Source organism: Henckelia pumila, chromosome 3, assembly GCF_033568475.1.
Source record: "Henckelia pumila isolate YLH828 chromosome 3, ASM3356847v2, whole genome shotgun sequence".
NCBI classification, from domain to species: domain Eukaryota; kingdom Viridiplantae; phylum Streptophyta; class Magnoliopsida; order Lamiales; family Gesneriaceae; genus Henckelia; species Henckelia pumila.
This window is the reverse complement of record NC_133122.1, coordinates 166,694,466-166,721,956: the sequence shown is the minus strand read 5'-3', so window position 1 is coordinate 166,721,956 and position 27,491 is coordinate 166,694,466. Positions and strand designations below refer to the sequence as shown.

Genomic DNA, 27,491 nt, shown 5'->3' with positions numbered 1-27,491 from the left:
GTAGATTTTGGTTAGCGTACAGTACGGTCCCTTCATCCATATATCCCGATCGAATCAACAACCATTGGTATATCGAGAGTCGCTCAAGATTCGATAACTATGCAATACATCTTGAAGATCAAATTAGTGACATCGCATGTGCTACTAAAAAACCATTTCTTAAATCACATCAAGTACTCTGGCCAGAGATTTGTCACACTAATATCTCCTCAGATCGCATAGGATATCCACACTCGCAAGTATGTGGTGAATCCTTGACAACAATGCATTGACTCCTATATGTGTCGTAACTGTACCCAATCTCGACACCTGATGACCCCCTCAGAGTCGGTAAACGAGTCAAAGCACAGTACTAGCATATAGAGTCTCCATGATGTTTCAAGTCGTAAGGACTAATGGTGTACAACCAAAACCGCGGACTTTATCCACTCGATAAGTGATAACCACTTGGAAAGTCCGGATAGGGTAGTTCGACTATTCATCCTATGAATATCCATTTGCATGCTTCGAACATCTCCATGTTCCCTACCAATGAAACGTGGTACTCCGCATCGCAAATGCTAGTCTCAAACTCAAGCGATCCTTATCCTTATTATCGGACGGCTCAATCGACTAGGAACGGTTTTAGAATATACAGTGACTATAAGATGTATTTCATGATAGACATCTCCATGTTCTACCACATCTTACATACACTATAGTATATTCAAGGTCTTTATCAAAACAACAATAGTATATCACAATATAACAATATGAAGTAATATAAAGTCATTGCCATAAAAGTGTAAATAATATTAAACAAAAGATTGTTTATACAAAGAGTCAACAAAGCCCATAGCCACACAGTTGGCTCACTGGGCACCCACTCTTACAATCTCCCACTTGCCCTATAGCCAACTAGTCATACTACGTAGACCCATTGCTTCGCGATGTGTGTCAAACAATGGTCCTGGCAAAGGCTTAGTAAGTGGATCAGCGATATTGTCTGCAGAGGCCACTCGTTCGACACTGATGTCTCCTCTTTCCACAATCTCCCGGATTATGTGGTATTTCCTCAGTACGTGTTTGGATCTTTGATGAGACCTTGGTTCCTTTGCTTGAGCAACGGCACCCGTGTTGTCGCAGTACACCGGGACTGGACCAACAAATTCAGGAATGACGCCCAACTCTTGGACGAAATTCCTCATCCAAACGGCCTCTTTAGCAGCAGCTGATGCTGCAATGTATTCAGCCTCAGTGGTGGAATCCGCTGTGGTGTCCTGCTTGGAACTCTTCCAAGAGACAGCACCGCCATTGAGCATGAACACAAATCCAGAGGTTGACTTCGAGTCATCCACATCACTTTGGAAGCTAGAGTCGGTATAGCCTTCCAGTTTGAGTTCTCGTCCTCCATAAACCATGAACATATTCTTAGTCCTTCGCAAGTACTTAAGAATGTCCTTCACGGCTTTCCAATGCATCTGACCAGGATTAGACTGATATCTGCTCGTGACACTCAGAGCAAATGCTACATCCGGTCTGGTAGATATCATCCCATACATGATACTACCTATAGCTGACGCATATGGTACATGTGTCATATTCTCTATCTCTTCATCAGTCTTGGGACACATAGACTTGGATAGAGAAACTCCATGACACATGGGTAGATGTCCTCTTTTGGACCCATCCATTGAAAACCGTTTCAATATGGTATCGATGTAGGTTGATTGAGTGAGTCCTATCATTCTCTTAGACCTATCTCTATAGATCTGTATCCCAAGAATGTAGGATGCCTCTCCCAAATCCTTCATCGAAAATCTACCTGATAGCCATATCTTTGTTGACTGCAACATCCCTACATCATTCCCAATGAGTAGGATGTCATCAACATAAAGTACTAAGAATGTCACAGCATCCTTAACTACTTTCTTGTACACGCACGGTTCCTCCGGGTTCTTGATGAAACCAAAATCTTTTATTGTTTCATCAAATTTCTGGTTCCAACTTCTTGATGCTTGTTTTAGACCATAAATTGATCTCTGAAGCTTGCATACCTTATGCTCGCTTCCCATGGATGTGAACCCCTCAGGCTGCTTCATATAGATTTCCTCCTTAATGTCTCCATTAAGAAAAGCAGTCTTCACATCCATTTGCCATATCTCATAGTCATACCATGCAGCTATGGCAATTAGGATTCTTATGGACTTGAACATTGCGACTGGTGAAAAGGTTTCATCATAGTCAACTCCTTGCCTTTGAGTATAACCTTTCGCCACCAATCGCGCCTTGTAAGTCAATATCTTACCATCAGGCCCAAGCTTTCTTTTGTAGATCCATTTACACCCTATTGGAACAATTCCATCGGGAGGATCCACTAAAGACCAGACTTGGTTAGTATGCATCGAATCCAATTCAGACTACATAGCTTCAAGCCATAAATTCGAATCCGCATCAGAAATTGCTTCCTTGAAGCTTCTTGGATCACATCCAATGTCGGGTTCATCTTGACCCTCTTCAAGAAGAAGACCATATCGAACTGGAGGTCTAGAAGTCCTCTCGGATCTTCTAGGTGCAGGCGTGTCCAGCAATGGTTCCTGAGGTGTGGGATCGTTATTTTGTATTTCGGGTTCTTCTCGAACTTCTTCGAGTTCCATCATTTCGCCTTTCTTATCCAATAAGAACTCCTTCTCCAAGAAGGTGGCATTCCGTGAAACAAACACCTTTGTTTCAGCAGGATAATAGAAATAATATCCGATTGAATTCTTCGGATACCCCACAAAATAACACAAGCTGGATCGACTATCCAACTTATCTCCCACTGTCCGCTTCACGTAAGCAGGACATCCCCAAATCCTCAAGTACGAATACTTAGGAGCTTTGCCATTCCATAACTCGTATGGTGTTTTGTCCACTGCTTTAGTGTGGACGTTATTCAACAACAATACCGCCGTTTCAAGCGCATAGCCCCAAAACGAAGGTGGAAGCTCAGTGAAGCTCATCATGGATCGAACCATGTCCAACAAAGTTCGATTACGACGCTCCGATACACCATTAAGCTGTGGTGTCATAGGAGGAGTCCACTGAGAGAGAATCCCATTCTCTTTTAGATAGTCCAAAAACTCGGTACTCAAGTATTCTCCACCTCGATCCGATCGAAGTGCTTTAATACTTTTACCTAGCTTGTTTTCTACTTCAGCCTTGAATTCTTTGAACTTTTCAAATGCTTCAGACTTATATTTCATTAAATATAAATACCCATACCTAGAATAATCATCAGTAAAGGTAATGAAGTAGGTGTGGCCATGTTGAGTCCCTACTCTAAATGGACCACAAACATCTGTATGGATCAAATCCAACAGATTTTGACTACGCTCAGGCTTCCCCTTAAAAGGAGATTTAGTCATTTTCCCTTTTAGGCAGGATTCACAAGTAGGTAGAGAGTTAATATCAGACATATCAAACATGCCCTCTCCCACTAGCTTGTTCATCCTCCTTGAGGAAATATGACCTAGTCTAGCGTGCCATAGGTTTGCCGGGTTTTGACTATCGTTTTTCCTTTTGTTTGTTGTAGCCGGTTTATCAACATAATTCATTGGAACGTCTTTTAGTTTTAAGTTGTATAGATCGTTTTCAAATTGTCCATTTCCAATTAAACATTCATTCTTGTAAATATTGCAAATCTCATTCACAAAATTGCAAGAATAACCATCTCTATCTAGCATAGAAACAGAAATAATGTTTTAATTAAATCTGGAACAAATAAAACATCTATCAAAAGTTACTTAAAACCGTTCTGCAAAAAAATAAATATTTCCCATAGCTATGGATTTAACTCTGGAACCATTCCCGAGCCTTGACTGGGTCTCACCCATCCTTATCCTTTTACTTCTTGTTATCATTTGCAACTCATTGCAAATATGAGATCTACATCTGGTATCCAATACCCAAGAAGTAGTATTAAGAAAAACATTTATTTCAATGTAAAACATACCCTTTGCAGTTCGCAACTGCTTGGGGTATTCCTTGCAGTTACGTTTCCAATTACCGGGTTTCTTGCAGTGATGGCAAACTTGTTTAGACTTGTCCAATTTTGCATGTAACATTTGGCCTTGAGATCATGGTCCAACCATTTCTCTAATTCGGCCAACCTTTCGGCAGTTACATCAGCCGGGGCTGTTTTCGGAGAAGCCTTTTCTAACACTTAGAAAATCTTTTTCCGAACTTAGGACAATCTTAACTTATGGAATCATTCTGTATTGTTTGCGTCAATAAGTTTGTTTTGTTGGAGAACAGAAACATGTGGATTACTGAGATAAAACAGACAATTATCGATGATTGTTTAAATAATTTACTAAGACATAAAATTGGCGAATTTTATTTTATGAATCTCACTCCCACTATTTTAACGATTTCACCACCCTCTAGTGAAAACGGGAAACTTTTTCCTTAGTGAGAACATGGAGTCCAATTGACAAACTTATGGTCCCGAATAATATCAGCCAACCATAATTCTCAAAAGGTAGAGCCCAATTGCTTCCAAAGCAACCCCCATGTGTTTACCTCATGTCCAATAAGGGCCCAATAATATGACGCCGTTTAAAGTGACATGTCAAGATGACCCATCAATCTTAAGTTGTGATGGACGGTCGCCATGTGGATCCCCCAATAATATGAGCCGATCCCATGGGAGTTCCACCCAACTTACAACATTTGTCGATCCAATGTACAGCTTTCCGACGGACGGGCCCCCCCCCAATAATATGAGCCGGACCGTATCCGCGGGTAGCATCACATACATTGACCGTTGATGGAAGGTAGGAACATTTAAACAATATTTAAATTTCCTTTATTTATCTTGATATAAATTTTAAATCATATTTAAAATGAGGGATTTTATTTATAAAAATATTTGTCTCATCATATTTAATTTATTGCATGCATTGCCGGATTCACGCAATTTATGTCTAAACATGCATACAATCATAATATCACATATTATATAGGATGATCGATTCCATTTCTAATTGACCCGTGGTTGCCAATCACGGGTCTTAGTCCAATCCTAGGTAATATGCAGTATGCAAATGCAATCCTATTACATATGCTTCCAATTTACATTTCTTCAGTCTTCATTGTCTGCTGGGCCCACCATCTTCAAATCTTGATCTCCCACTAAATCTAATGTATTTACAATAAATAACAATGACAAGTAGGGGATACATTTTTAGGGGGTGGGAACGGGCTATAAACCAAGCCCACTTTTATTACATATGACATTCATATCGGGCCATAAACCAGGCCCATTAATAAAACCAACAACAATAAAGACAAAATGTAAATTCCTAACATACACCTACAAAATTGGTCATGGCAATCGATCATCCTTATCCAATAACATTTAATTCAAAATTAATTTATTGGATAACATGCTGTGGCATTTCAAATTTAAACAAGATAAAATCATATTTTATATATAAAATCACATTTCACATATAAAATCATATTTTATCTCCATATCAAATAAAATCATATTTTATCTATAAAATCCAATTTTACAAATAAAATCATATTTTACTCAATATATCATAAGATCATATCTTATCATCAATTGTACCAAAATAATTGATTTCAAAATTCAATTTACGGATAAAATATTAAAATTTTCCAAAAATTCAAATTTATCCAAAATCAATTTTAAAATTTACGGACTCGAACAATTCGATCCGAAATCTCGTGAACCAATCAAAAACAATTTTTGACCGGACCAAAAATAAAATTTTAACATATTAAAATTAATTTTTAATAAAATATTAATTTTTCCCGCGGGCCACCCGGGACACTCCCGGGTTGGCCCGCATCCGGGGCGCGGGCCGGGGCAGCCCGGCTGCCCCCTTAGGGCAGCAACGCTTGCTGCCCTGGGCGGCGCCGAGCGCTGCCCTGCGCAGCGCCCAGCGCTGCGCTGGGCAGCGCACAGCGCTGCCCTGGGCAGCGCCGTGCGCCGCCCAGGGCGGCGACGGTCACCGCCCTGGGCGGCGCCGTGCGCCCCCTTTGGGCGGCGCCGTGCGCCGCCCCTGGGGGCAGCGACCATCGCTGCCCCTTCCGGGCAGCGATCCAATCGCTGCCCGGGTTTCGCCCCCGGAAAAAAAAAAATTTTTTTTTATTAAAAATATTTATTTTGTTTCAAAAACCGAGACTCAAAAATTTTGTACAATTGATTAATTCAATCGTTTGATCTGAGCAACCTGGCTCTGATACCACTGTTGTAAAACTGGCGAGTTCCCAGACCAATTACGATTGATACCCGGTGCAGCGGAAGTTTAAAAATTTTTTTATGGAACGATTCCATGGTGTGGGTATCAACCATACATCGATTGAATTACGTGTGTGTAAAATTTAAATAACTATTAAATAAATTTTACCTCAAATCTCGCAACGAGATTAATGGACACCAACAGAACAATTCTGCTCTTGTTGTCTCTCCCTGGAACCGATGAACGCCTTCAATCAGGTCCACGAACAGAGGTTTAATCCCTCTGATAGATTGCACTAGAAAATCTATCAGAAGTTTCTGCGAAGAGATTACACGAATCTGATTCGTTATTCCTTACTGCGATTCAAAATCACAGACCGGAATTTTCTCGGGCAGAGGGGAGGGGTTGGCCGAAATCGTTTTTGAGAGAGAGGGTAGGGTTTTCGAAAATTGCTCTCAAAAATAATGACCTGTTGTGTGTAATTTTTGTACTGAAATAACTTATTTATAATGCAGGCCACTAACACCTTAGGGCCCATTAGTCATAAGCTGGGGCCCGACAAGCAAAGCCCGCTCGTTCAGAAATTAATATAAAATTCATCGTGACTCCGATTGATGAAACGATTTCACCAATGTGCACAGAAACCATTTCTGCACGTTTTAAAGTCAAAATAAATTTTCCTGAATCCGAATTCAGTGGTTTCCAAAAATGTCCATCCCTATGTCATTTTAGGAAATCCTACTCCCTTACTCTTATTTAAGAAGTCCAACTCCTTAGTTCATTAAATTTAACTCTTTAAATTTAACTATCTCAACGGGGATTAAAACTCCATTACACTGTGTGACCCTCAATGGTTCAGGGATACAGCTAGCCGTGGGCTCACAACTCCTTGTGACTCGGAACAACACTTTCCGACTTGCCCAACGAATCATGGTAAAGCGCCTAGCAACATCGCCCCATGATTCCCTAGGTATCACTGATAGTGCCTACAAGAACCAGTAGATTTTGGTTAGCGTACAGTACGGTCCCTTCATCCATATATCCCGATCGAATTAACAACCATTGGTATATCGAGAGTCGCTCAAGATTCGATAACTATGCAATACATCTTGAAGATCAAATTAGTGACATCGCATGTGCTACTAAGAAACCATTTCTTAAATCACATCAAGTACTCTGGCCAGAGATTTGTCACACTAATATCTCCTCAGATCGCATAGGATATCCACACTCGCAAGTATGTGGTGAATCCTTGACAACAATGCATTGACTCCTATATGTGTCGTAACTGTACCCAATCTCGACACCTGATGACCCCCTCAGAGTCGGTAAACGAGTCAAAGCACAGTACTAGCATATAGAGTCTCCATGATGTTTCAAGTCGTAAGGACTAATGGTGTACAACCAAAACTGCGAACTTTATCCACTCGATAAGTGATAACCACTTGGAAAGTCCGGATAGGGTAGTTCGACTATTCATCCTATGAATATCCATTTGCATGCTTCGAACATCTCCATGTTCCCTACCAATGAAACGTGGTACTTCGCATTGCAAATGCTAGTCTCAAACTCAAGCGATCCTTATCCTTATTATCGGACGGCTCAATCGACTAGGAACGGTTTTAGAATATACAGTGACTATAAGATGTATTTCATGATAGACATCTCCATGTTCTACCACATCTTACATACACTATAGTATATTCAAGGTCTTTATCAAAACAACAATAGTATATCACAATATAACAATATGAAGTAATATAAAGTCATTGCCATAAAAGTGTAAATAATATTAAACAAAAGATTGTTTATACAAAGAGTCAACAAAGCCCATAGCCACACAGTTGGCTCACTGGGCACCCACTCTTACACCTAGTTCTTGATGAAGTCTGAGAGAGGGTGCCATTTTTTGCCGTTGATTGGCTATGATGAAACAGAGAAGTTTCAGCATTTTATCGATGTGCTGCGACACACGATCCACCATGATGTGTTGATGGTGGAGCCAGCAGATTATGCTACTGCGCTTAGACGAGCTTTGAGGTCTGAGCAATCTCTGAGGGATATCAACGCAGAGACACATGATAAAAGTCCCTTCATTCAGCAGGGCCGCCCGCAGTAGCACCATGGCAAGAATCCATATTCAGGGCCGCAGAAGTAGCAAAAACCACAAGGGAACCAGGCCCAGAGACCCGCTCCTCCCAAGGCTGGGGAGAAGCCATTTCGCAAGGAGTGCCTTCGACCACATTTTGGGAAATTTCTGGTGGGCACAAGAGTTTATTTCAAGTGCAAGAGCCAGGACACATGACTAGTGAGTTCACAGAGCTGTGGAGGCCAGTCTCTGGATGAGTATTTGTGATGTATGCCGAGGAGGCCGATCCAGACACTACCCTAATGATAGATAACACTTTAAATTTTTAGTTAGAGCAATTCAATTGATTTATTGATGAAAATTTGACTATGAGATTACTAATTGGGAGGTTGTAGTGTGCTATCAATTGGTTATTTCTTGAATCTTGGGTTGGCGTAAGATTTTGTAATATGTTGCTTATTTTGAGAAGTTTGACTGTGTAGCATGTGAAGTATTGAATATTGGGATTAGATGATTTAGAATGAATCTATGAAGGACCTGCATTAAATAACCTTAGTTTTAAATCTTTTTTGTATTTGTAATCAACGTTGCTGTAGGTAAGATATTAGTAGCAGGTGTAGCCACCAAAGCCTTGTTAGACTCGGGGGCTACCCACTCTTTTATTTTCGAGGCGTTTATGCATAAGTGGAGTGTTAAGCATGAAGAGCTATCGGTGGGATTCGTAGGGATTATACCGCCAGGGGAAGAGTTGTCCACTCGGAGCATATTCAGGAATCTTGAGCTATTCTTGAAAGGGCAGTCAGTGATTGCAAATTTGATAGTGTTGCCTATGCCTAAGTTTTATTTGATTCTTGGGATGGACTGGAAGATAAATAATGCAGAGGTGATTGATTTTCAACAGAGGTCAGTGTTAGTCAGACATGAGGGAGATGAGCCATTTTGGTTTGAAGCTGCTAGGAGTTTGAGAAAGACTCGAATCATATCCTTTTTGCAAGCAAAGCAGCTTATTCTAGATGGGTTCAATTCATTCCTAGCCAGTGTATCTCTGACAGAGTGTCCAGCCCCTCCAGTTATTTCAGATCTGGATGTTGTCAGAGATTTTGGAGATGTGTTTCCTGATGATGTTGCAGGTATTCCACCCGATAGAGAAGTTGAGTTCTCTATTGACTTAGTCCCAGGTACCATGCCGATCTCTAAGTCACCGTACAGACTAGCTCCTATAGAAATGATGGAACTGAAAGAGCAGATTCAAGAGTTGCTTGATAAGGGGTTCATATGCCCTAGTTTCTCTCCATGGGGCGCACCAGTCCTTTTTGTGATGAAGAAGGACGGGATTCTAAGATTGTGCAAAGACTACATAGAGTTGAATGGGGTGACAGTGAAGAATAAGTATCCTTTACCCAGGATTGAGGATCTCTTCGATCAGTTGCAAGGAGCCTCGGTATTTTCGAAGATAGATCTCCGTTTTGGTTATCATCAGTTGAAGGTGAAGGAATCAAATGTTTTCAAGATAGCTTTTAGGACTCATTATGGCCACTAAAAGTTCCTAGTGATGCCGTTCAGTCTGGAGAACGCGTCCGCAGTCTTCATGGATCTTATGAACCACGTGTTTCAGCCGTACTTGGACCAATTTGTCATTGTATACATAGATGACATTCTAATTTATTCTAAATACATAGAGGAGAACTTGCAGCATTTGAGAACGATTTTAGAAGTGCTCTGAGATCAAAGTTATTCGCCAAGTTTGACAAGTGCAAGTTTTGGTTAGAGAGAGTGGCATTCTTGGGTCATATAATCTCTAAGGGTGGAGTGGAGGTAGACCCCTCCAAGATTCAAGAAGTTAGGAATGGTCTATACCCAGAAATTCTTTAGAGGTTCGCAGCTTTCTTGGATTGGCCGGTTATTATAGGAAGTTCATCAAGGGTTTTTCATCCATTGTTGTGCCTTTGACAGTGTTGACTAAGAAGAATGAAAAGTTTGTGTGGAACCCGGAGTGTCAAGTGAGATTCGATTTGTTGAAGAAGGCTCTTATGACAAAACCGATTTTGGTTATTCCTTTAGGGCAGGGTGATTTTGTTGTTTATACCGATGCCTCTAAGTTGGGTCTAGGAGCAGTTCTCATGCAGCGGGATAGAGTTATTTTTTATGCTTTTAGGAAACTGAATGAGCATGAGAAGAATTATCCTACTCATGATTTGGAGTTGGCAGCTGTGGTGTTCGCTCTCAAAATTTGGAGCCACTATCTCTACGGAGATAAGTGTAAGATATTCACCGATCATAAAAGCCTCAAGTACTTCTTCACTCAGAATGAGTAAAATATGAGGCAGTGGAGTTGGCTAGAGTTGGTGAAAGATTATGACTGCGACGTTAGTTACCACGCGGGTAAAGCTAACGTTGTTACAGATGCCTTGAGTTGGAAGACATCAGTTATTGCTTCTATGTTGGTGTCTAGACCGTTGCAGGATGAAATTCAGAGGTTTGGCCTAGAGTTTTATGCAGGGGGTAGAGCACCCAGATTGTCTTCATTATCTGTGCAGACCACTCTATTTGATCGTATCCGTGTCGGGCAGGCAGTTGATGAGCAGATGAGGAAGTGGAGACAAAGAGATGAGGCGAAGGGAAGTGGTATGCATTTAGTGGTGGATAATATTGTGAAATTTAGAGGTCGGTTTTGGGTTCCCGCAGGTGACTCAATGCGAGTTGCGATCATGACAGAGGCTCATGCATCGTCATACTTTATTCACCCAGGGAGTATGAAGATGTATCGAGATCTTCAGCAGTTTTATTGGTGGTCATTTTGTGTCTGAGTGTTTGACATGCTAGCAGGTCAAAGCGGAGCATCAGAGGCCTATCAGATTGCTTAAACCACTTCCTATTCCGAGTGGAAATGGGAGAATATTACCATGGATTTTGTCCCCAGTTTGCCTAGGACAGTGGGAGGCTCGAATGCTATTTGGGTTACCATGGATTCTAATCATCTAATCAAAATAAATCATGAAATAATGGACAGAGAGTCCGGACCAAAATGGTCAAGAATTGTTTTTAAAAGACATGCACGGACCCCGTGCAACCTCCGTGCCCGGGTCCTGCATTAATCTGTAGCCAAGGGTTCGGAGGTCACAAAATACATGGACCCGTGCACCCTACGTGCATGGGTCCGTGCGAAACTAATACACTAAAAACCAAACTATCTGTTTTATGCACGGACCTCGTGCACCCTCCGTGCCCGGGTCCATGCCCATCAATTCAAAAACAACAAGTTTCTGCCTCAACCAATGTTCACACGGACCCATGCACGGGGTCCGTGCATGAACAAATCCGGAACATTCAAAAAATGCGAAGGACGGACCCTCACCCGGACCTAGGCATGGGGTCCGTGCCCTGCTATTTTTCTAAAAAAAATATATAAAAGACAGCAGTTCATGCATTCCAAAAACAACTCCAATACTCAAATCTCAACATACAACATGCATAAATTTAATACATGATAGTTCTTAGTTGTACCATAACTGATCTAGTAGAACATGCATCAATTCTAAGTTTTACAATTCAAGATACAACCCAAAAGAGTTCTAATACAAAGTTCGACTTCTAAACCAAGCCCTCACTTATATCGTCAAAATCCCAGTCTAGTCATTCTGCCTCTGACTCAAACCTGTCCCACCTGTTGCCAAGCACACATACAAAGACAAGACAACAACCGAATAAATTCGGTGAGAATACAATTTCTAGTAAAAGAGACATAACAAGAAATATCAACTAATATATCAAAACATGATATATCAACAACCAGACATGCAATTTCACGAAATATATCAACAATCATGAATAACAATAACTCGATTCAAATGCAATAAAATGCAATGCATGTCATCAGAGTTCAAGATTATATAATCCGATAATCAAAGGGAAATTTTTCTTTAATTAGGATCCCGAGGTAAAATATCACAACAATCACACCGACTCTCCCCTCGAGGTGGATGATGTATATTTCAATCATCTAGACTCTGGAGCAACTATAGAGAGTTGTTCGGCCATTGTAGTAATTCGCCTACCAATGCCACTCGACTATAATCCCCAGAACTTTTAATTCAAAAGGTAATCAAATATTCCGGCTCAATATGAATGCATATGGTAATCGTAATACGTTAAAGAAATTCAATCAATGCATTCAATCAACCTAAACAGGTATCATGCATGTATGTGATTTAGGGACTCGAGAATAAATCAAAACTCAAGTATATCTCCCTTTCCAATCGATATCATCTTTTACCTCTTCTTTAATTTGACGTAGCTGCAATTCGGACAAGGTACAAGAACAAGAATTCTAATCAGAATCCATTCAATCGTAATTCAACGATTAAAGTCAACTCGTTACCGTTCTCGATCAAATCTTCAACGATTCGAATTCTGTTAATTCAGAACTCCACGATCTTCATTCAACTCTGTACGGACATATAAAAACATTAAATATCAATCAATTCGATTCAAGTCGATTCAAAGACTTAATTCAAACTCCTAAAATCCCAAAATCTCAAACTGATGGCATAACGGCTATAAATTCAAATATCCGAAATCACAGACAGCAATATATCAATCAAAACAACTCAAATCAACAACTCAACCAATTCAATCCAATTCCAAAAAATCCCAAAAATCATATTTTTGAAAAATGCCTAAAAATTCATAACAAATCCGAACGACGTTTTTTTTTTCGATCCGACTTCGGATATATGATCTATGCTAGCTCGAGAACGTTATATCCGAATTTCATCCAATTCTAACGGAATCCAAAAATCGAAGCAAATTTGATCGTAGAAAAACTTACGGTACAACGGAGCCTTCTAAGCCGTGACTGCAAAAATGCCTTCAGATTGAATTTCTATCGGACGGATCGTGCACAAGAAGAAATCAAAAAGCTCAAAGGGGAGTTCCAATGGAGGATTCGCTCAAGGAGGAAGAAGAGAATGAAGGAGAAGTCACTCACGTTCAAACATCCCTTTAATATAAAAGACTTGGTCAAACTCTCCAATTCGCACTTTGGTCCCTGAATTTCCCAAAAATTTCAATTCAGTCCCTTATCGAATATCAATTAAATCCTCAAATTCCTTATTCTCTGATTATCAATCTTAATCTCCTAAAATCTCAATTAGGCTAATTTTGGGGCGTTACAATTCTCCCCCTCTAAGAACTGATTTCGTCCTCGAAATTGAATACGGTTCAATCTCAAAAGAAAGAGATATTATCAAAACTGCCATAAATAAAATTCTCATCACAGAAATAACTCTGGAAAAATTTCTGTTCCAAATCGACTTCTGTCTCTCAACTGCTTCCTCAAATCCGTAACGGCTCAACTACACTGATACAAACTGAATCGGTTTGCTCCGAAGCTGCTTTTCTGTTCGGTCAAAATCGTAATCGGTCGAAGCAACTCGACGTCTCATTATGTTCAGTCTCCTCAGTCAAAGAACATAGAAGAATCTGGTGATATTCCCCAACAAGAGATGGAAAGTAAATCGTGAAAACCAGAAAAAAAACGGAATAAAAACAAGCCTGTAGGCAAGATCGCCTATCATTTTCAGACTCTAGTACGAATCGATCAATGTCATAGACGACCTATCTCTCTTCTCATGTTTGACAAAGCCTATAAAAGGAGAAATCTTCTGAATTACTCGGTGTCCCTGATGAAAACACAGAGATATGCATCTGGAATTTGAATACTTAGTCTATCTATCCTGAGCCATCGTTAACTCGTCTGATAATTCTTCATCTATCCATTTGAACCTCAAATCGAAATTGTTCCCAAATCAGGGAACCCTGAAAATCATTCCCCAACCATCGAGGTTTTCATTTCTTCTCGTACAACTCATCAAAAGATGCCATCAAGATAATCATCTGATAGCTAAATGGTACAAGAACTTCAAAGAGTTTTTGAAACTCGACAACTAGTGCCAGAATCAAGCACTACAGCTCGGCAATATCCTGTAAAATCTAAATCGTCTGATATGGTTGTTCGTCGTTCTAAGGATATGAACTCAGATGTAATCGAACATCAAAAGTCTCTTCGAAGACTATGCCCAAAATAAAGGGCTACTCAAGGATCTCTGTCTGAAAAGACTAAATTCGGCAAATCAAACAATCTAACAATCCTTCCGACAAAATTCAACCATCTAGTCGAGTCGAAAATTCATTCTGTACAGAAAACAGTAGCAAATTCATAAATCGGTTAAACATACTCAGATGACATCTCAATCTCAGACTGAACAATAGCTTCAGAACAACACCCATCGAAAGGTAATCCCCTATCCATTCTGAATAGATAACTGTACCATAGACAGTCGAGTCATTCTCTCTCTCATCTATCAACTGCGGAAAGTTCAGAACATCGAAAGCCATACTTCGAATCTCATTCTTCATCGTCCTCTATCCGATCTGATTTCTCCAATCATCAAACATCTTCCGGTCATCTGGAAGAAAACTGAATAGACTCCAGAGTGCCAATCTCAAGATACGATGTCTCAAATCGAAACATCTGGCACAACTAAACGAGTATTCCTAGATTAGGTATCGGAACTGACCTAAAACTCAGATTGAATCTAGATCTGATTCTTCTTCATTGAATTCTGAAAAATTGAATCAGATTTCTAAGCATTCTCGAACTTCTCAAACAATTCTGGTTTGTCTCGAACGAAAGAATTCTGATAAACTTCCTATCTTTTCAAGACTCAAATCAGGAGTGCAGCAACAATCGATCAACATAGAATTACCGAATGTAGATAAAATAAGAACAGATCTTTCGGCTCAAAACATCAGCTGCAGCATCCAAATCCCTCGGATAGAATAGATTCATAGTAAGAACTCCCTCACAATCAAATCTTCTTCTCTGTCTCCAAATCAGTTCAGTCTACGAAGACAAATACTACAACCTTTCAGATCAGAAAAGTTTTTGGAAATCTCATCATAAGAAATGTCGCCAGATCTTCCAATCAATAAGATCATTGCGAGCACAAATCAAAAATCCGACATTGAGTCTTGTGCGTCTTCAACAGCCTGGAAGCATAAGATACTACACGATCCTCTGAATAAAATATCCCAAATCTCGATAAGAATATACAATGCACTGATGATTATCAGTACAGAAAGGAATAAAGAATACTGAATCACTGATCAATCTCTTCTTCAAATAAATAAGAACTGGTCTCTGACCGGCTAAATCGGTGTGATTAAAAATCAACTGGCAAGCGCACCAGGTCAAATTATAATATAGTGAACAAAAGTCCAGATGTCGAACCCACAGGGACTGTATATGTATGAATACCAAAATATATTTATTTCTACTTAATCTAGACTAATAAATAAAGGTGATTCGGATTTTAAACTAATAATAAAAAGTTGCAATTAAGATTTAATTAAATAAAACGCAGCAAAAAACTTTGGATTAATTCAAATATGGGAAAAGTTCGATCAAGGACTTACGTAGGTACCAGACAATTCATGTAACAAGCAGTCGATTTAAGACATCAGACTTAATCTTAATTCACGGGAATTTTCCTAATTTGTTCGAGGGACTATTTCTAGAACAATCAAACCTATTCAAATATTGATGAACTAATCTTTCGTAATTCTAATCAAATTTGAATGCATGAATAACTATGAAAATTCAGTTTACACCCAAACCGCATAATGAAACCGAATTCTATTTCTAGTCAGTTTTACACTATGTTGATTATTGAAGTGATCAAAATCAAAACCTCCTCTGTCGAATTGGAATCAATTAACATGCAAGCAAATAACTGGCCAGGAAATTCACAAGACAAATATGAATTCAATAAACAATAAATTCAAATCAAGTCTGAAAATCTCAAATAAACAAACGAGTTTTCTACATCAATTGTTTGGCCCAATCACGTGGCCTTGATCGAATAAAAACTACTACTCACTAATAAACATAATTAAATAAACCAAGTTTAAATTCATAAAATAAAAATACTAGAGTAGAAGAAAATCTGAAGAAATTTGCTCCACAGCCGCCGTAAGCTTTTTCCGTACTCAAAAAGACAAAAAGTCTGTAAAAAGAGCATAAATATTCTATTTATAGGGTCGCGCCAATTGGAATCCTCGTAAAACTTGAATTCTCGGAAATTAGGTCTCACGGATACGCGCGCGCGCATAGGATAGCTCGCGCGCGCGCAGCTTTAAAAGTCAGTGAATCATCGAACGTCTCGCGCGCGCGCGTCTTCACTGCAACTCCTCTGTCGAATTCTTCTACGCACGCGCGGGCCTGGAGCTCGCCCACGCGCGCCTTGTCCTGGCTGCCACTGAAATCTTCTTCTGCGCACGCGCAAGCAAGAGGCTCGCGCGCGCGCGGCTTGTACGCACAGAAATCCTAAAAATAGCTTAATTTCCTACAAAATTCAACCAGAGAGTATAATGCATGCACATAACAAAAAACACTAATAAAACTCACAAAAATAACTTAAATGCATGCAAAATAAAAATAAAAAGACATAAAATAATGCATACTAAACACACTTATCAGTCTCATAAGATTAAGTCCAGACAGAATAACATATTCTGCTGAGTAATCGGCTTCACAACGATAAGAATCCCTTGACAAATCAGGAATAGAACTCATAAATCTTCAAATCTCAGGTAAGGATGTCAATCTAGATCATTCATATCAGCTCCGGTCTTGAGGTGATCAATAGAAATTCCACCTCCAGATAATATGATTGAGGAAAAGACAACTCGATCCCATAAGAATTCAGACGTCAAAAGAATAGCATACAACTACTTGGCACGCAATTTTGTAAGACGATTCTCGAATGCTCCGCATGTTCAATACAATTCTCATTCCGAAAGGATAAGAAATCATCGATAATAATAGTTATGAATTCAACTAAATACCTCTGAAAGGTTCGGTTCTAAAATTCATGAAAACTGCATAAACGTCTGTCAATTCAAAAGGCATGAAAAAATCAAAACAGCTATACCTCATTCTGAGTCCGGTCTTCAATACCTCTTTCTTTTGAACTCTCAGTTGATGATATTCTGATCTCAATACAATGCTGAATTCAATCTGATGAATCGAAATTAAAACTGAAAGCTCATCCTGAACAACGTCAGCAAATATATAACCACTGGTGTATCAACCAGACCGGGTTACAATTCAGGACATCAACCGCAAACATCAAAAAATTCCTTCGTACATTCTGTAACAAATGATCATTCGACAGAAGAATTATCAAAGAATTCTAGAATCGAGAATTTTACCGAAGGATTCCCACTCGTCTATCTTCTCGGATTTGAATCAAACAACTCTCTAAAAGCAAACCTCGGTTGCCTTGTACTCGGTTAATGCAGCTAAATAGTCAATAAAATCAAGATCTGATACTTCAGTACCATACTGCCCAGTTCAATCTTATTCCCATCAAATCGAAGAATTACGACTACAGTAATAAAAAGTTCAACAAGCAGAGAAAGCATCAAACTAGATTCCTCAATTAGAAGGTAAGGGACTCACAAGTATCTATCATTCAAAATGCAAAAAATCAAAATCAAATATTACCTGCTATATCATCACCAGGTGCAGCCCGAGTCTGTGGATCCTCGTTAAGAGCAGATATTAGCGTCTGTTGAATTGGAGGTTGATTCACGTTCTGATTACCTCCCATTAGATTATGTTGTTGCTGTGGCTGAAAAGAGTGAACATTAAAAGATCGCTCAGCACCTCGTTGAGGACATCACCTAACATAGTGTCCTGTCTGATGGCAGATATGACAGCTTCCATGGATCCCATGACAAAGCTCACTGAGGTGTCAACCTCCACAATTGCTGCAAGATATATCAGAAGATCTAGAACTCTATCCTGAACCAAACTGTTTCGAGTCACTGGAGCTAGAAGAACTGCTTCCAGACTTCTTGAAATGTTTACCCTTTGGCTGAAGGTATTCTCTAAAGTTACACCCTCTATATCAATTCGAATGTTGAAACGGAATCTGTCTAAGAAATTCGGATCTAAACAGACTCCACGAAATGACCGAACCTTGATTCTCTAAAGCTTTCTTCTTCAATATCCACCAACTTTTCTCAATACCTTGTAGTTTGTACAAAACTAACCGAATTCGTCGGTCATCGGTGTATCCTAGAGAATCAAACAACTGATCTATATCTTCCAACCTGCTTTAATAGCCATTAGCATTCTCAGTATTCCTCAGAGTCGGCGGGTTAAACGACTGAAACCTCATCAGTAAAGCTTCCATCGGTGTCGGAGTGACATCCATTCGTTCAGTCGCAGAACAATTCTGTTCGACCAGGTTTGATGCTGAATGTTTCCTGTTCAAAATTCATCGAGGAAAAATATCTCATATTCAAGAGAATAAGGGCACAAATATCTCAATTCAACAATCTCGTGTCCCTAATCTCTGTTCAAAAATTTCATTCCATATCAGGAAAAATTAAATCCGTAATTCTACTATACCATGCTTTAATATTTAAATCACATAATCATGTAATTCAAATAATTCATGGAATAATAAAGCATGCTCGCATAAAATTAAATTAATAAATAAATAATTTAATCACATGCGAAATATCAATTCATGCGGACTCGACCTACCCCGCTCACTTCTAATATAGTCCAAGAACTTATCTCTCTCATACCACTTAATGTGAGGACCTTGATTCTAATCATCTAATCAAAATAAATCATGCAATAATCGACAGAGAGTTCGGACCAAAATGGTTAAGAAATTTTTTTAAAAGACATGCACGGACCCCGTGCACCCTCCGTGCCCGGGTCTGTGCATTAATCTGTATCCAAGGGTTCGGAGGCCACAAAATACACGGACCCATGCACCCTCCGTGCATGGGTCCGTGCGAAACTAATGCACTAAAAACCCAACTCTCTGTTTTATGTACAGACCCCGTGCACCCTCCGTGCTCGGGTCCGTGCCCATCAATTCAAAAACAACAAGTTTCTGCCTCAACCAATGTTCACACGGACCCATGCACGGACCAAGGCACGGGGTCCGTGCATGAACAAATCCGGAACATTCAAAAAATGCAAAGGTACACGGACCCTCACCCGGACCTAGGCATGGGGTCCGTGCACTGCTATTTTTTTGGGAAAAAAAAAATAGACATCAATTCATGCAATCCAAAAACAACTCCAATACTCAAATCTTAACATACAACATGCATAAATCCAATACATGATAGTTCTAAGTTGTAACATAACCGATCAAGTAGAACATGCACCAATTCTATGTTTTACAATTCAAGATACAACCCAGAAGAGTTCTAATACAAAGTTCGACTTCTAAACCAAGCCCTCACTTCTATCGTCAAAATCCCAATCTAGTCATGCTGCCTCTGACTCGAACATGTCCCATCTGTTGCCAAGCATACATACAAAGACAAGACAACAACCGGATAAATCCGGTGATAATACAATTTTCAGTAAAAGAGACATAACAAGAAATATCAACTAATATATCAAAACATGATATATCAACATCTAGACATGCAATTTCACGAAGTATATCAACAATCATGAATAACAATAACTCAATTCAAATGCAATAAAATGCAATGCATGTCATCAGAGTTCAAGATTATCTAATCCGATAATCAAAGGGAAATTCTTCATTAATTGGGATCCCGAGGTAAAATATCACAAAAATCACACCGACTGTCCACTCGAGGTGGATGATGTATATTTCAATCCTCTATACTCCGGAGCAACTATAGAGAGTTGTTCGGCCATTGTAGTAATTTTTCTACCAATGTCACTCGACTATAATCCCCAAAACTTCTAATTCAAAAGGCAATCAAATCTTCCGGCTTAATATGAATGCATATGGTAATCGTAATACGTTAAAGAAATTGAAAAAGGTATCATGCATGTATGTGATCTAGGGATTCGAGAATAAATCGAAACTCGAGTATTCCTCCCTTTCCAATCGATATCATCTTTTACCTCTTCTTTAATTCGACGTAGCTGCAATCCGGACAAGCTACAAGAACAAAAATTCCAATCAGAATCCATTCAATCGTAATTCAACGATTAAAGTCAACTCGTTATTGTTCTCGATCAAATCTTCAACGATTCGAATTCTGTTAATTCTGAACTCCACGATCTTCAGTCAACTTTGTACGGACATATAAAAACATTCAATATCAATCAATCCGATTCAAGTCGATTCAAAGAATTAATTCAAACTCCTAAAATCCTAAAATCTCAAACCGACGGCATAACGACTATAAATTCAACTATCTGAAATCACAGACATTAATATATCAATCAAAACAATTCAACCAATTCAATCCAATTCCAACAAATCCCAAAAAATCATATTTTCAAAAAATGCCTAAAAATTCATAACAAATCCGAATGACGTTCTTTTTCCGATCCGACTTCGGATATACGATCTATGCTAGCTCGAGCACGTTATATCCGAATTTAATACAATTCTAACGGCATCCAAAAATCGAAGTAAAGTTGATCGAAGAAAAACTTACTGTACAACAGAGCCTTCTAAGCCGTGACTGCAAAAAAGCCTTCAGATTGAATTTTTATCGGACGGATCGTGCACGAGAAGAAATCAGAAAGCTCAAAGGGGCGTTCAAATGGAGGATTCGGCCAAGGAGGAAGAAGAGAAGGAAGGAGAAGTGATGACTCACGTTCAAAAATCCCTTTAATATAAAATACTTGGTCAAACTCTCAAATTCGCACTTTGGTCCCTTATTTTCCCAAAAATTGCAATTTAGTCCCTTATAGAATATCAATTAAATCCTCAAATTCCTTAATTTTTGATTATCAATCTTAATCTTCTAAAATTTCGATTAGGCTAATTTTGGGGCGTTACACTCTCACTAAGTCAGCTCACTTCCTACCGGTGAGGATGACTTTCACCATGACTCGGTACACAGAGTTGTATATCCGGGAGATAGTCAGACTACATGGCATCCCAATTTTCATTGTGTCTGATAGAGATACGCGGTTTACTTCGTATTTTTAGAAAAGTCTTTATTCGGTCTTGGGGACGAAAGTTTTGTTTTGTACCGTCTTTCACCCGTAGATGGTTGAGCAATCTGAGAGGGTGATTCAGACTTTGGAAGACCTATTGTGGGCCTGCGCTATTGATTTCCAATATATTTGGGAGTCGAGGTTACCACTGGTGGAGTTTATGTACAATAACAATTTTCAGTCTACTATCGGTATGGCTCCCTACGAGGCACTTTATGGAAGGAAGTGCAGGTCTCCTGTTTTGTGAGATGAGGTTGGTGAGAGATCGGAGTTGGGGCCAGAGATTGTCTAGCAGACTGCCGATATTGTAGTCAAGATCCGAGATAAGATGAAGACTGCTCAAAGTAGACAAAAGAGCTACACAGTTCTTTGGAGGAGAGATCTGGAGTTCTCAGTGGGTGATCATGTTTTTGTCCGACTCTACAAGAAAAACGGCAAACGACAACGCTTTTTCCGCGTTGTTATTGTCACAAAAAAGCGTTGTCGTAGCCAGTGTTGTGAAAGACCGCGGTCAAAGACAACGCGGAAAAAGCGTTGACAACACTTTTTATGCATTGTCTTTGAGCGGACTTTTTACAACACGGCCATTTACAACGCTTTTTCACAATGTTTTTAAAAGCGTTGTGTTTTGCAAAGACAATGCTTAAACTTCCTACGACAACGTTTAAAAAACGTTGCCTTTTCTCAAATAAAAAAACAAAAAAAATAAAATTTAATTCACAAATTTTCAATATTATAAATCACTCAATATTCAAAATTTTTGAAAATTAAATCTAATATACAATATTTCAATATTATAAATCATTCAAATATAACATAAAACATTCAAATATAACAAATAATAGAATTCTTCATGTTCATCTCGGCCATGTGCGCTATGCTTTCTGCCTCAAACCGGTGTCGGCGATCAGACCAACTCTCAGAATGCTAAATCCATTTGGAAGACTGGGAATGTGCTGAACAATAACAGCAAACAAGAATAAAATTTCAAAGCCATGGTTATGAATAGCACAATAAATCAAACATCAAAGAAGAAAAGTAAAATGGAAACAAATACATAATCCGCATACTGAAAATGTGCTCCTCATCATCCAAATTAATTTCAAGACATCACATCATCAACACAATCAATGAATAAGGAACACGTTTGAATAGAAAAATATCAATCAAAAAGTCACAACCAACTCAAATAATTCTGATCCATAATGAAAATTTATCAGCATGAACTAGATGATATTCAGTGTTAAATCACCAAACTCATCAGCAAGACAACTACTTCCAAAACGGTAAATCTTTGCATCAACAAATAAATTATCATCTGAGAAGTAAACTGGAAAAGAAAGAGAGAACTTTACATGATCCAAACACAAAATACATCAAGATATCCTGGGCATGGTCTGTATCCCAACAATAGCCATAGATCCAATTACCTTCTTCAATGACTGAAACAACTACGACATGACATTAATATTTGTTTTAAAGATATCCACCACAAGTATCTATGAAGGGGATGGAGCACCATAGAGGGTACCAGGTCCAGTTGTCTCAGAAACTGGTTTAGTAGGAGAGCTACTGCTTAGAGTTCTTCCGACACCTTGAAATGGAACACGCACCGGGGTGCCTCGATTTCCTGCAAGTACCAAAAGAAATAATTTTATATAACTTTTCTACAATGAGTTTTACATGCACATCATCACGTGCAATCACAAATATTTGAACTTAAGATGCTTCTGCTTCAGGAAAGTCGTCAAAGTTTGAGGTGAAACACAAAGATGTAAGAGAGGTGAAGGTGAAGGTGAAGGTGAAGGTGAAGGTGAAGAGAAAACAGACATGTTTTTTCTTGAATAATGTTATATATTTTCACTTCACATGCTATTACTTCCTCAACTTGATAAATCCACTTTCTTTAACTGTCACGACTCTACCTCAATTAATTAGCTTTCTCAGGAACGGATGCATTTGCATTTTAGGGGCGAGAAACATCAAACAAATGCAACTTAAAGTGTATGACAATAAACAGAGAATCAAAATCATTCGTGTTCAGTTAGACCACAAAGAGTTCCAATGTTTGTATGAATTTAGAGCCTGCTCAATCACAAGATTTGGTAGACAAGAACAAAAGAGCAGGGTGTAAAAAAAGGATGAATTGAAAAACATTAGACTTACAATAATGATGATGCTTTGATATGACAAGCTCTAATCCGGACACAACAGAAATACCGCACACAATGAATAATTAGTTCAAATTTCTAAGCACATGCATTTCCCTAAACTCGAAATAATAAAAAAAAAGATAGTTTGCCACCGAAAATAACTGGTGTAATAATTAGTGGAATAAAATAAACTGCCTCGAAGTTTCAGAAAACCATTATAATAAAATTTGATTCATAGTCCATACATTCTTACAATCACATACCTTTGCAGTCAGCACAAATGGAACCATATTCTGAATTTTGCCTAGACCCTGCAACAATAAATTCCTTAAATTCCCATATTTTGAATTTTACCAAGACCCTGCAACAATAAATTCCTTAAATTCTTACATTTGGATACTATAGCATCTCCAGTGAGTACATGAAAGTTAACAAATATATATTAGCCACAGTAAACGATGACCATGCAAACACCACAATTAAAATCATGTGTGTCCACGCATATTGGCCAAATTGATACTTGTATATCTTTTTTTTCAATGTAAGTATGAACCACATAAAACCTGAATAACAAAACAAAAAGAAATATCAGCTATACAGTTAGATATACCATAAAACCTCGTGAATTATAATTACGTCAAATGTCTTCCAGCTAAAACGACAGAACAAACTCAAAATAGAGCTTACAGCACAACTCCTCCACAAAACCAATGTGAATTATTGAAGACAAAAGTACAATGATGTTAATAGCACTCTGATAATTTTAAAATATAAAGAGGATAAGAAGTTGTTCCAGCTACCAGTTCAAGAGTCTGAAGGACGGGAGGCTTTTATCTTCATGTGCTCTCCTAAGCAAATTGAACAGCTCCTTTGCCATAAAAATTTGGATAACAACAATCATGGCCCATATGTACAGATGACCCATATAGATTATTAAAGCAAACCCTCTTATCATACAAACAGATGAATATATCCATATTAACATAGACTTATACTTGTTACGATCATTAAAGATCAAATGGTTTCCATTTGCTACGTCAAATCCAGGAGGGTTTTAAAGGTTCGAAAGTGAAACAGAAATTAATTAGAACTCTGAAAACCATGAATACAATAAAGAAGTAAAAATATAAAATAATTTCAATCTTATCAGATCAAATAAATAATGGAAAAGAAACAACACCAAACAAAGAGTTCTCCAAATTTTCTTAAACGAGGCTAAGACTGTACTATTAGAGTCAAGTATGCATGCCTAAAGAGGGTTGGCAGGGGGGATTGAAGGTCACCTATTTACTAAAATATTTTTATGTATCATAAAGAGACAAAAAATTATGCCACATTAAGTTTTAACAATGGAGCTTAACAAACATGGCATTCAGAAACTGTGATGACCATATTTTCCTTATCCTTTTAGTATGGTGGATTAGATTTTAACATCATATTAGATTTTATAGAATGGTGGAATTTACTTAAATTATGAAAAGTGCTATCTGAACAAATAAATGAGCGCCACCGGACAGCATAGCTATATTTTTGTTGAAATGATAATCTAAAATTTTTATTACTGGGAATCATTGAATGAGGACAAGACGAACATTCAAGGACAACAAACACCTTGAGGAATATCATCAAAAGGAGAGTACTTGAGAATATATTCAAAACAAGACTTCGTTTGAGGATTTCCAAATTCTTAGTAATCCATTTTACATTCGAGAAAGGAGTTGAAAACATCCTAAAGAATGACATCGTGTTTCCTAAAAATAATTGTAGCAAATACTCCCAAACAAACTGCTAAACAATCAACGGATCTCTATCCCTTAACACTAATGTAAGAATTTACCTTGAAAACAAAATAAGTCTATTTTTCATCATTATTTTCCGCAGCAGATTCCTTTCGACAAGTTCAAGTAAAACCGAACAAAAATTCCAGCACAAGAAACTTACCAGAGTACTTGTATGAATGGAAGTTGCATAGATTGTTAGGTTCCTTGCTGAACTTCACTCCCGCGGTTTCATTTCAAAATTCCTTCACCAAGAAACAGTTTTCTTTTTTCACGATCTCCCAGATCAACTGCTCAGGCACTATCTCCATCTGTAACAAGCAGAAAAAATAATTAATTGGAGGAGAAGAAAACAATATCAGCAACATCAAAAGTTAGCAATAACAAATCAATATTTTGTTGGGGTTTACCTTAACTAAGGACCTCGAGGACGTCAATCTCAACCATTAATTCACATTATTTCTTCACCTTCAAGTCCCCGTGTGAAGATGAGGATTCAGACTCCAACGATGACGAAAATGAGAGGCGCAAGAAAATATTATCCCCCGTGTTACGTGTTGCTTGAATCAGGGTCCGTGAAAAGGTACGAAATCCGGGATCCTAAGTTAGAACCCGACGAGGAACTTAAGCCCATGAGGATCTATTTTCTTGTGGAAATGCACAAGTTTCCTGTCGAAACGACATCCATAAGTAGAAGGTCGAGATCTGTAGTTCAAAAAAAGGTGTACAGAAGTGCAAGAATCATAAAAGACAATAAATCAGAAGGCCTGAAAATTTTGATGAACTGTTTTGATTGAGACTTTGTTGACATTTTATGATGTGTGCACTAGATTGGACTTTCCAACGGTCATTCTCATTCTTGCAACTCAAGAGAATAGAAGACATTTTGCTAGGGGTAAAAACTTATGTCATTCATTGATCAAGTCAATCTAAAGAAAAGACATAAGCATAAATCTCTATCACTATCACTAATAAAGAAATATTTGGAGTGACAGTTACGTTGCATAAGTCTACACCAATGAATATTTCTTGAATAAATCGAGGTTCTGTCAATAATTTGGAAACAAGATTACAATTTACAGCCTACACGTTTCTAACAAATTTGAGGATCCTTCCAAATATTTTGTAGATCAAAATGAGGAATTACCGGTGTTGCATTCAAGAGTCTATCCACTGCCACTACATTGCAAATCTGCAGGCACCGTGACAATAATAAACTAAATGAAACAAGTATAAAAAATAGCAGCTAGGAACATTTATCCAACTGAATTCTACAACCGACCTTACTGCCAATGCTCGTCGCCGGAGTTGCCAAGTACCCGAGCAAGGTAATCCGGAAAGTCTGTAGCTCGTCAACTACAAGAGCAGCAAAAATCAACAAATTATGGAAAAACAGAGTTGGAATCGAAAGAGAGAAAAAAGAGGGGAGAAATCGCGAAAAGGGTTTGGGTATTTTGGGTTTATTTTTTCAAACGTGAAAGGTAATTTGTATGTGAAATCTCGTTAACTACAAGAGCTACAAGAAGTAAATATTTTCACGGTATTCACCTGTAGCGTAGTTCAAGGAAGTGACGATGTTCGACGAGAGCGTAGCTGGTGCCGCGGCCAATCATCCCGACGGCCCGAGCGAGTACAGCAGATGCGAGGTGAGCTTGTCGGAGGTCACTTGAAAAATCGTCAGATGAATCGAGCAAGACGAGCAAAAATGGACATGGGAAAGCAGATTTGGAATTTAAATAAATAAAAAGGAGAAAGGGAGAAGTTAATCGAGAAGGGGTTTGGGATTTTGGGTTTATTTTTCACGTTATGAGGGAGTGTAATATTATTTATTTTCAGTTTTATTTTAAATAAAAATAATAGTTTTTCTACAATACTTTTTTAAAAGTGATGTTATATATAAGAAAAAAAACGCTAATACACAACACTTTTAAAAGCGTTGTCTTTGACCTAAAAAAAATGCTTAAAGACAACGTTTTTTAAAAAAAGCGTTGTCTTTGATGAATAAAAAATACATAAAAGTGTTATCTTTTAAAAAATAACAACACTTTTCACTAAAAGCGTTGTCTTTTAAGTGTTGTGTGTGCATTTTTGTTGTAGTGCGAGTAGCTCCTATGAAGGGGGTGATGACGTTTGGGAAGAAGGGGAAATTGGCTCCGAAGTTCATATGACCTTTTAAGATTCTTGATAGAGTGGAGACATTAGCTTATA

General features: G+C 38.4%; 2 protein-coding genes across 13 annotated transcripts; one reads left to right on the top strand and one right to left on the bottom strand.

The window, feature by feature from the left end:
- Positions 1-10,640: 10,640 nt before the first annotated feature.
- Positions 10,641-11,129, top strand: LOC140889903 (uncharacterized). Its single transcript, XM_073297644.1, has one exon. The coding sequence runs from the start codon at positions 10,641-10,643 to the stop codon at positions 11,127-11,129; it is 489 nt and encodes a 162-aa protein (XP_073153745.1).
- A 10,957-nt stretch (positions 11,130-22,086) lies between these two features.
- Positions 22,087-27,058, bottom strand: LOC140890798 (uncharacterized). 12 transcript variants are annotated; one of them, XR_012152304.1, is made up of 11 exons: positions 26,832-27,058; positions 26,566-26,639; positions 26,431-26,475; positions 25,694-25,952; positions 25,447-25,594; positions 24,306-24,373; positions 23,896-24,068; positions 23,769-23,816; positions 22,884-22,982; positions 22,708-22,794; positions 22,087-22,308 (listed from the first exon to the last, which is right to left on the bottom strand). XR_012152304.1 is itself a non-coding variant. In XM_073298856.1 (9 exons), the coding sequence occupies exons 5-9, from the start codon at positions 25,473-25,475 to the stop codon at positions 22,280-22,282; spliced, it is 351 nt and encodes a 116-aa protein (XP_073154957.1). In that variant the 5' UTR covers positions 25,476-25,594; positions 25,694-25,952; positions 26,431-26,475; positions 26,566-26,639; positions 26,832-27,058; the 3' UTR covers positions 22,087-22,279. The 12 variants fall into 12 exon arrangements, 5 of the variants coding, with proteins under 5 accessions (XP_073154957.1, XP_073154958.1, XP_073154959.1 ...); XR_012152301.1 differs by having other exon boundaries at positions 24,306-25,594; XR_012152302.1 differs by having other exon boundaries at positions 23,896-24,373.
- Positions 27,059-27,491: the final 433 nt, after the last annotated feature.

What these genes read in the sequence shown, in the direction of transcription:
- LOC140890798 (XM_073298854.1), bottom strand. Translation starts at nt 25,475, where the DNA reads ATGCAACTTCCATTCATACAAGTACTCTG. An exon ending in CCATTCATACAAGTACTCTG is followed by an intron (nt 23,867 to 25,446) that starts GTAAGTTTCTTG and finishes TTATTGTTGCAG; the next exon opens with GGTCTTGGTAAAATTCAAAA. An exon ending in TTCTGAGACAACTGGACCTG is followed by an intron (nt 22,804 to 22,883) that starts GTACCCTCTATG and finishes GTCATGTCGTAG; the next exon opens with TTGTTTCAGTCATTGAAGAA.
- LOC140889903 (XM_073297644.1), top strand. Translation starts at nt 10,641, where the DNA reads ATGAGGCAGTGGAGTTGGCTAGAGTTGGTGAAAGATTATGACTGCGAC.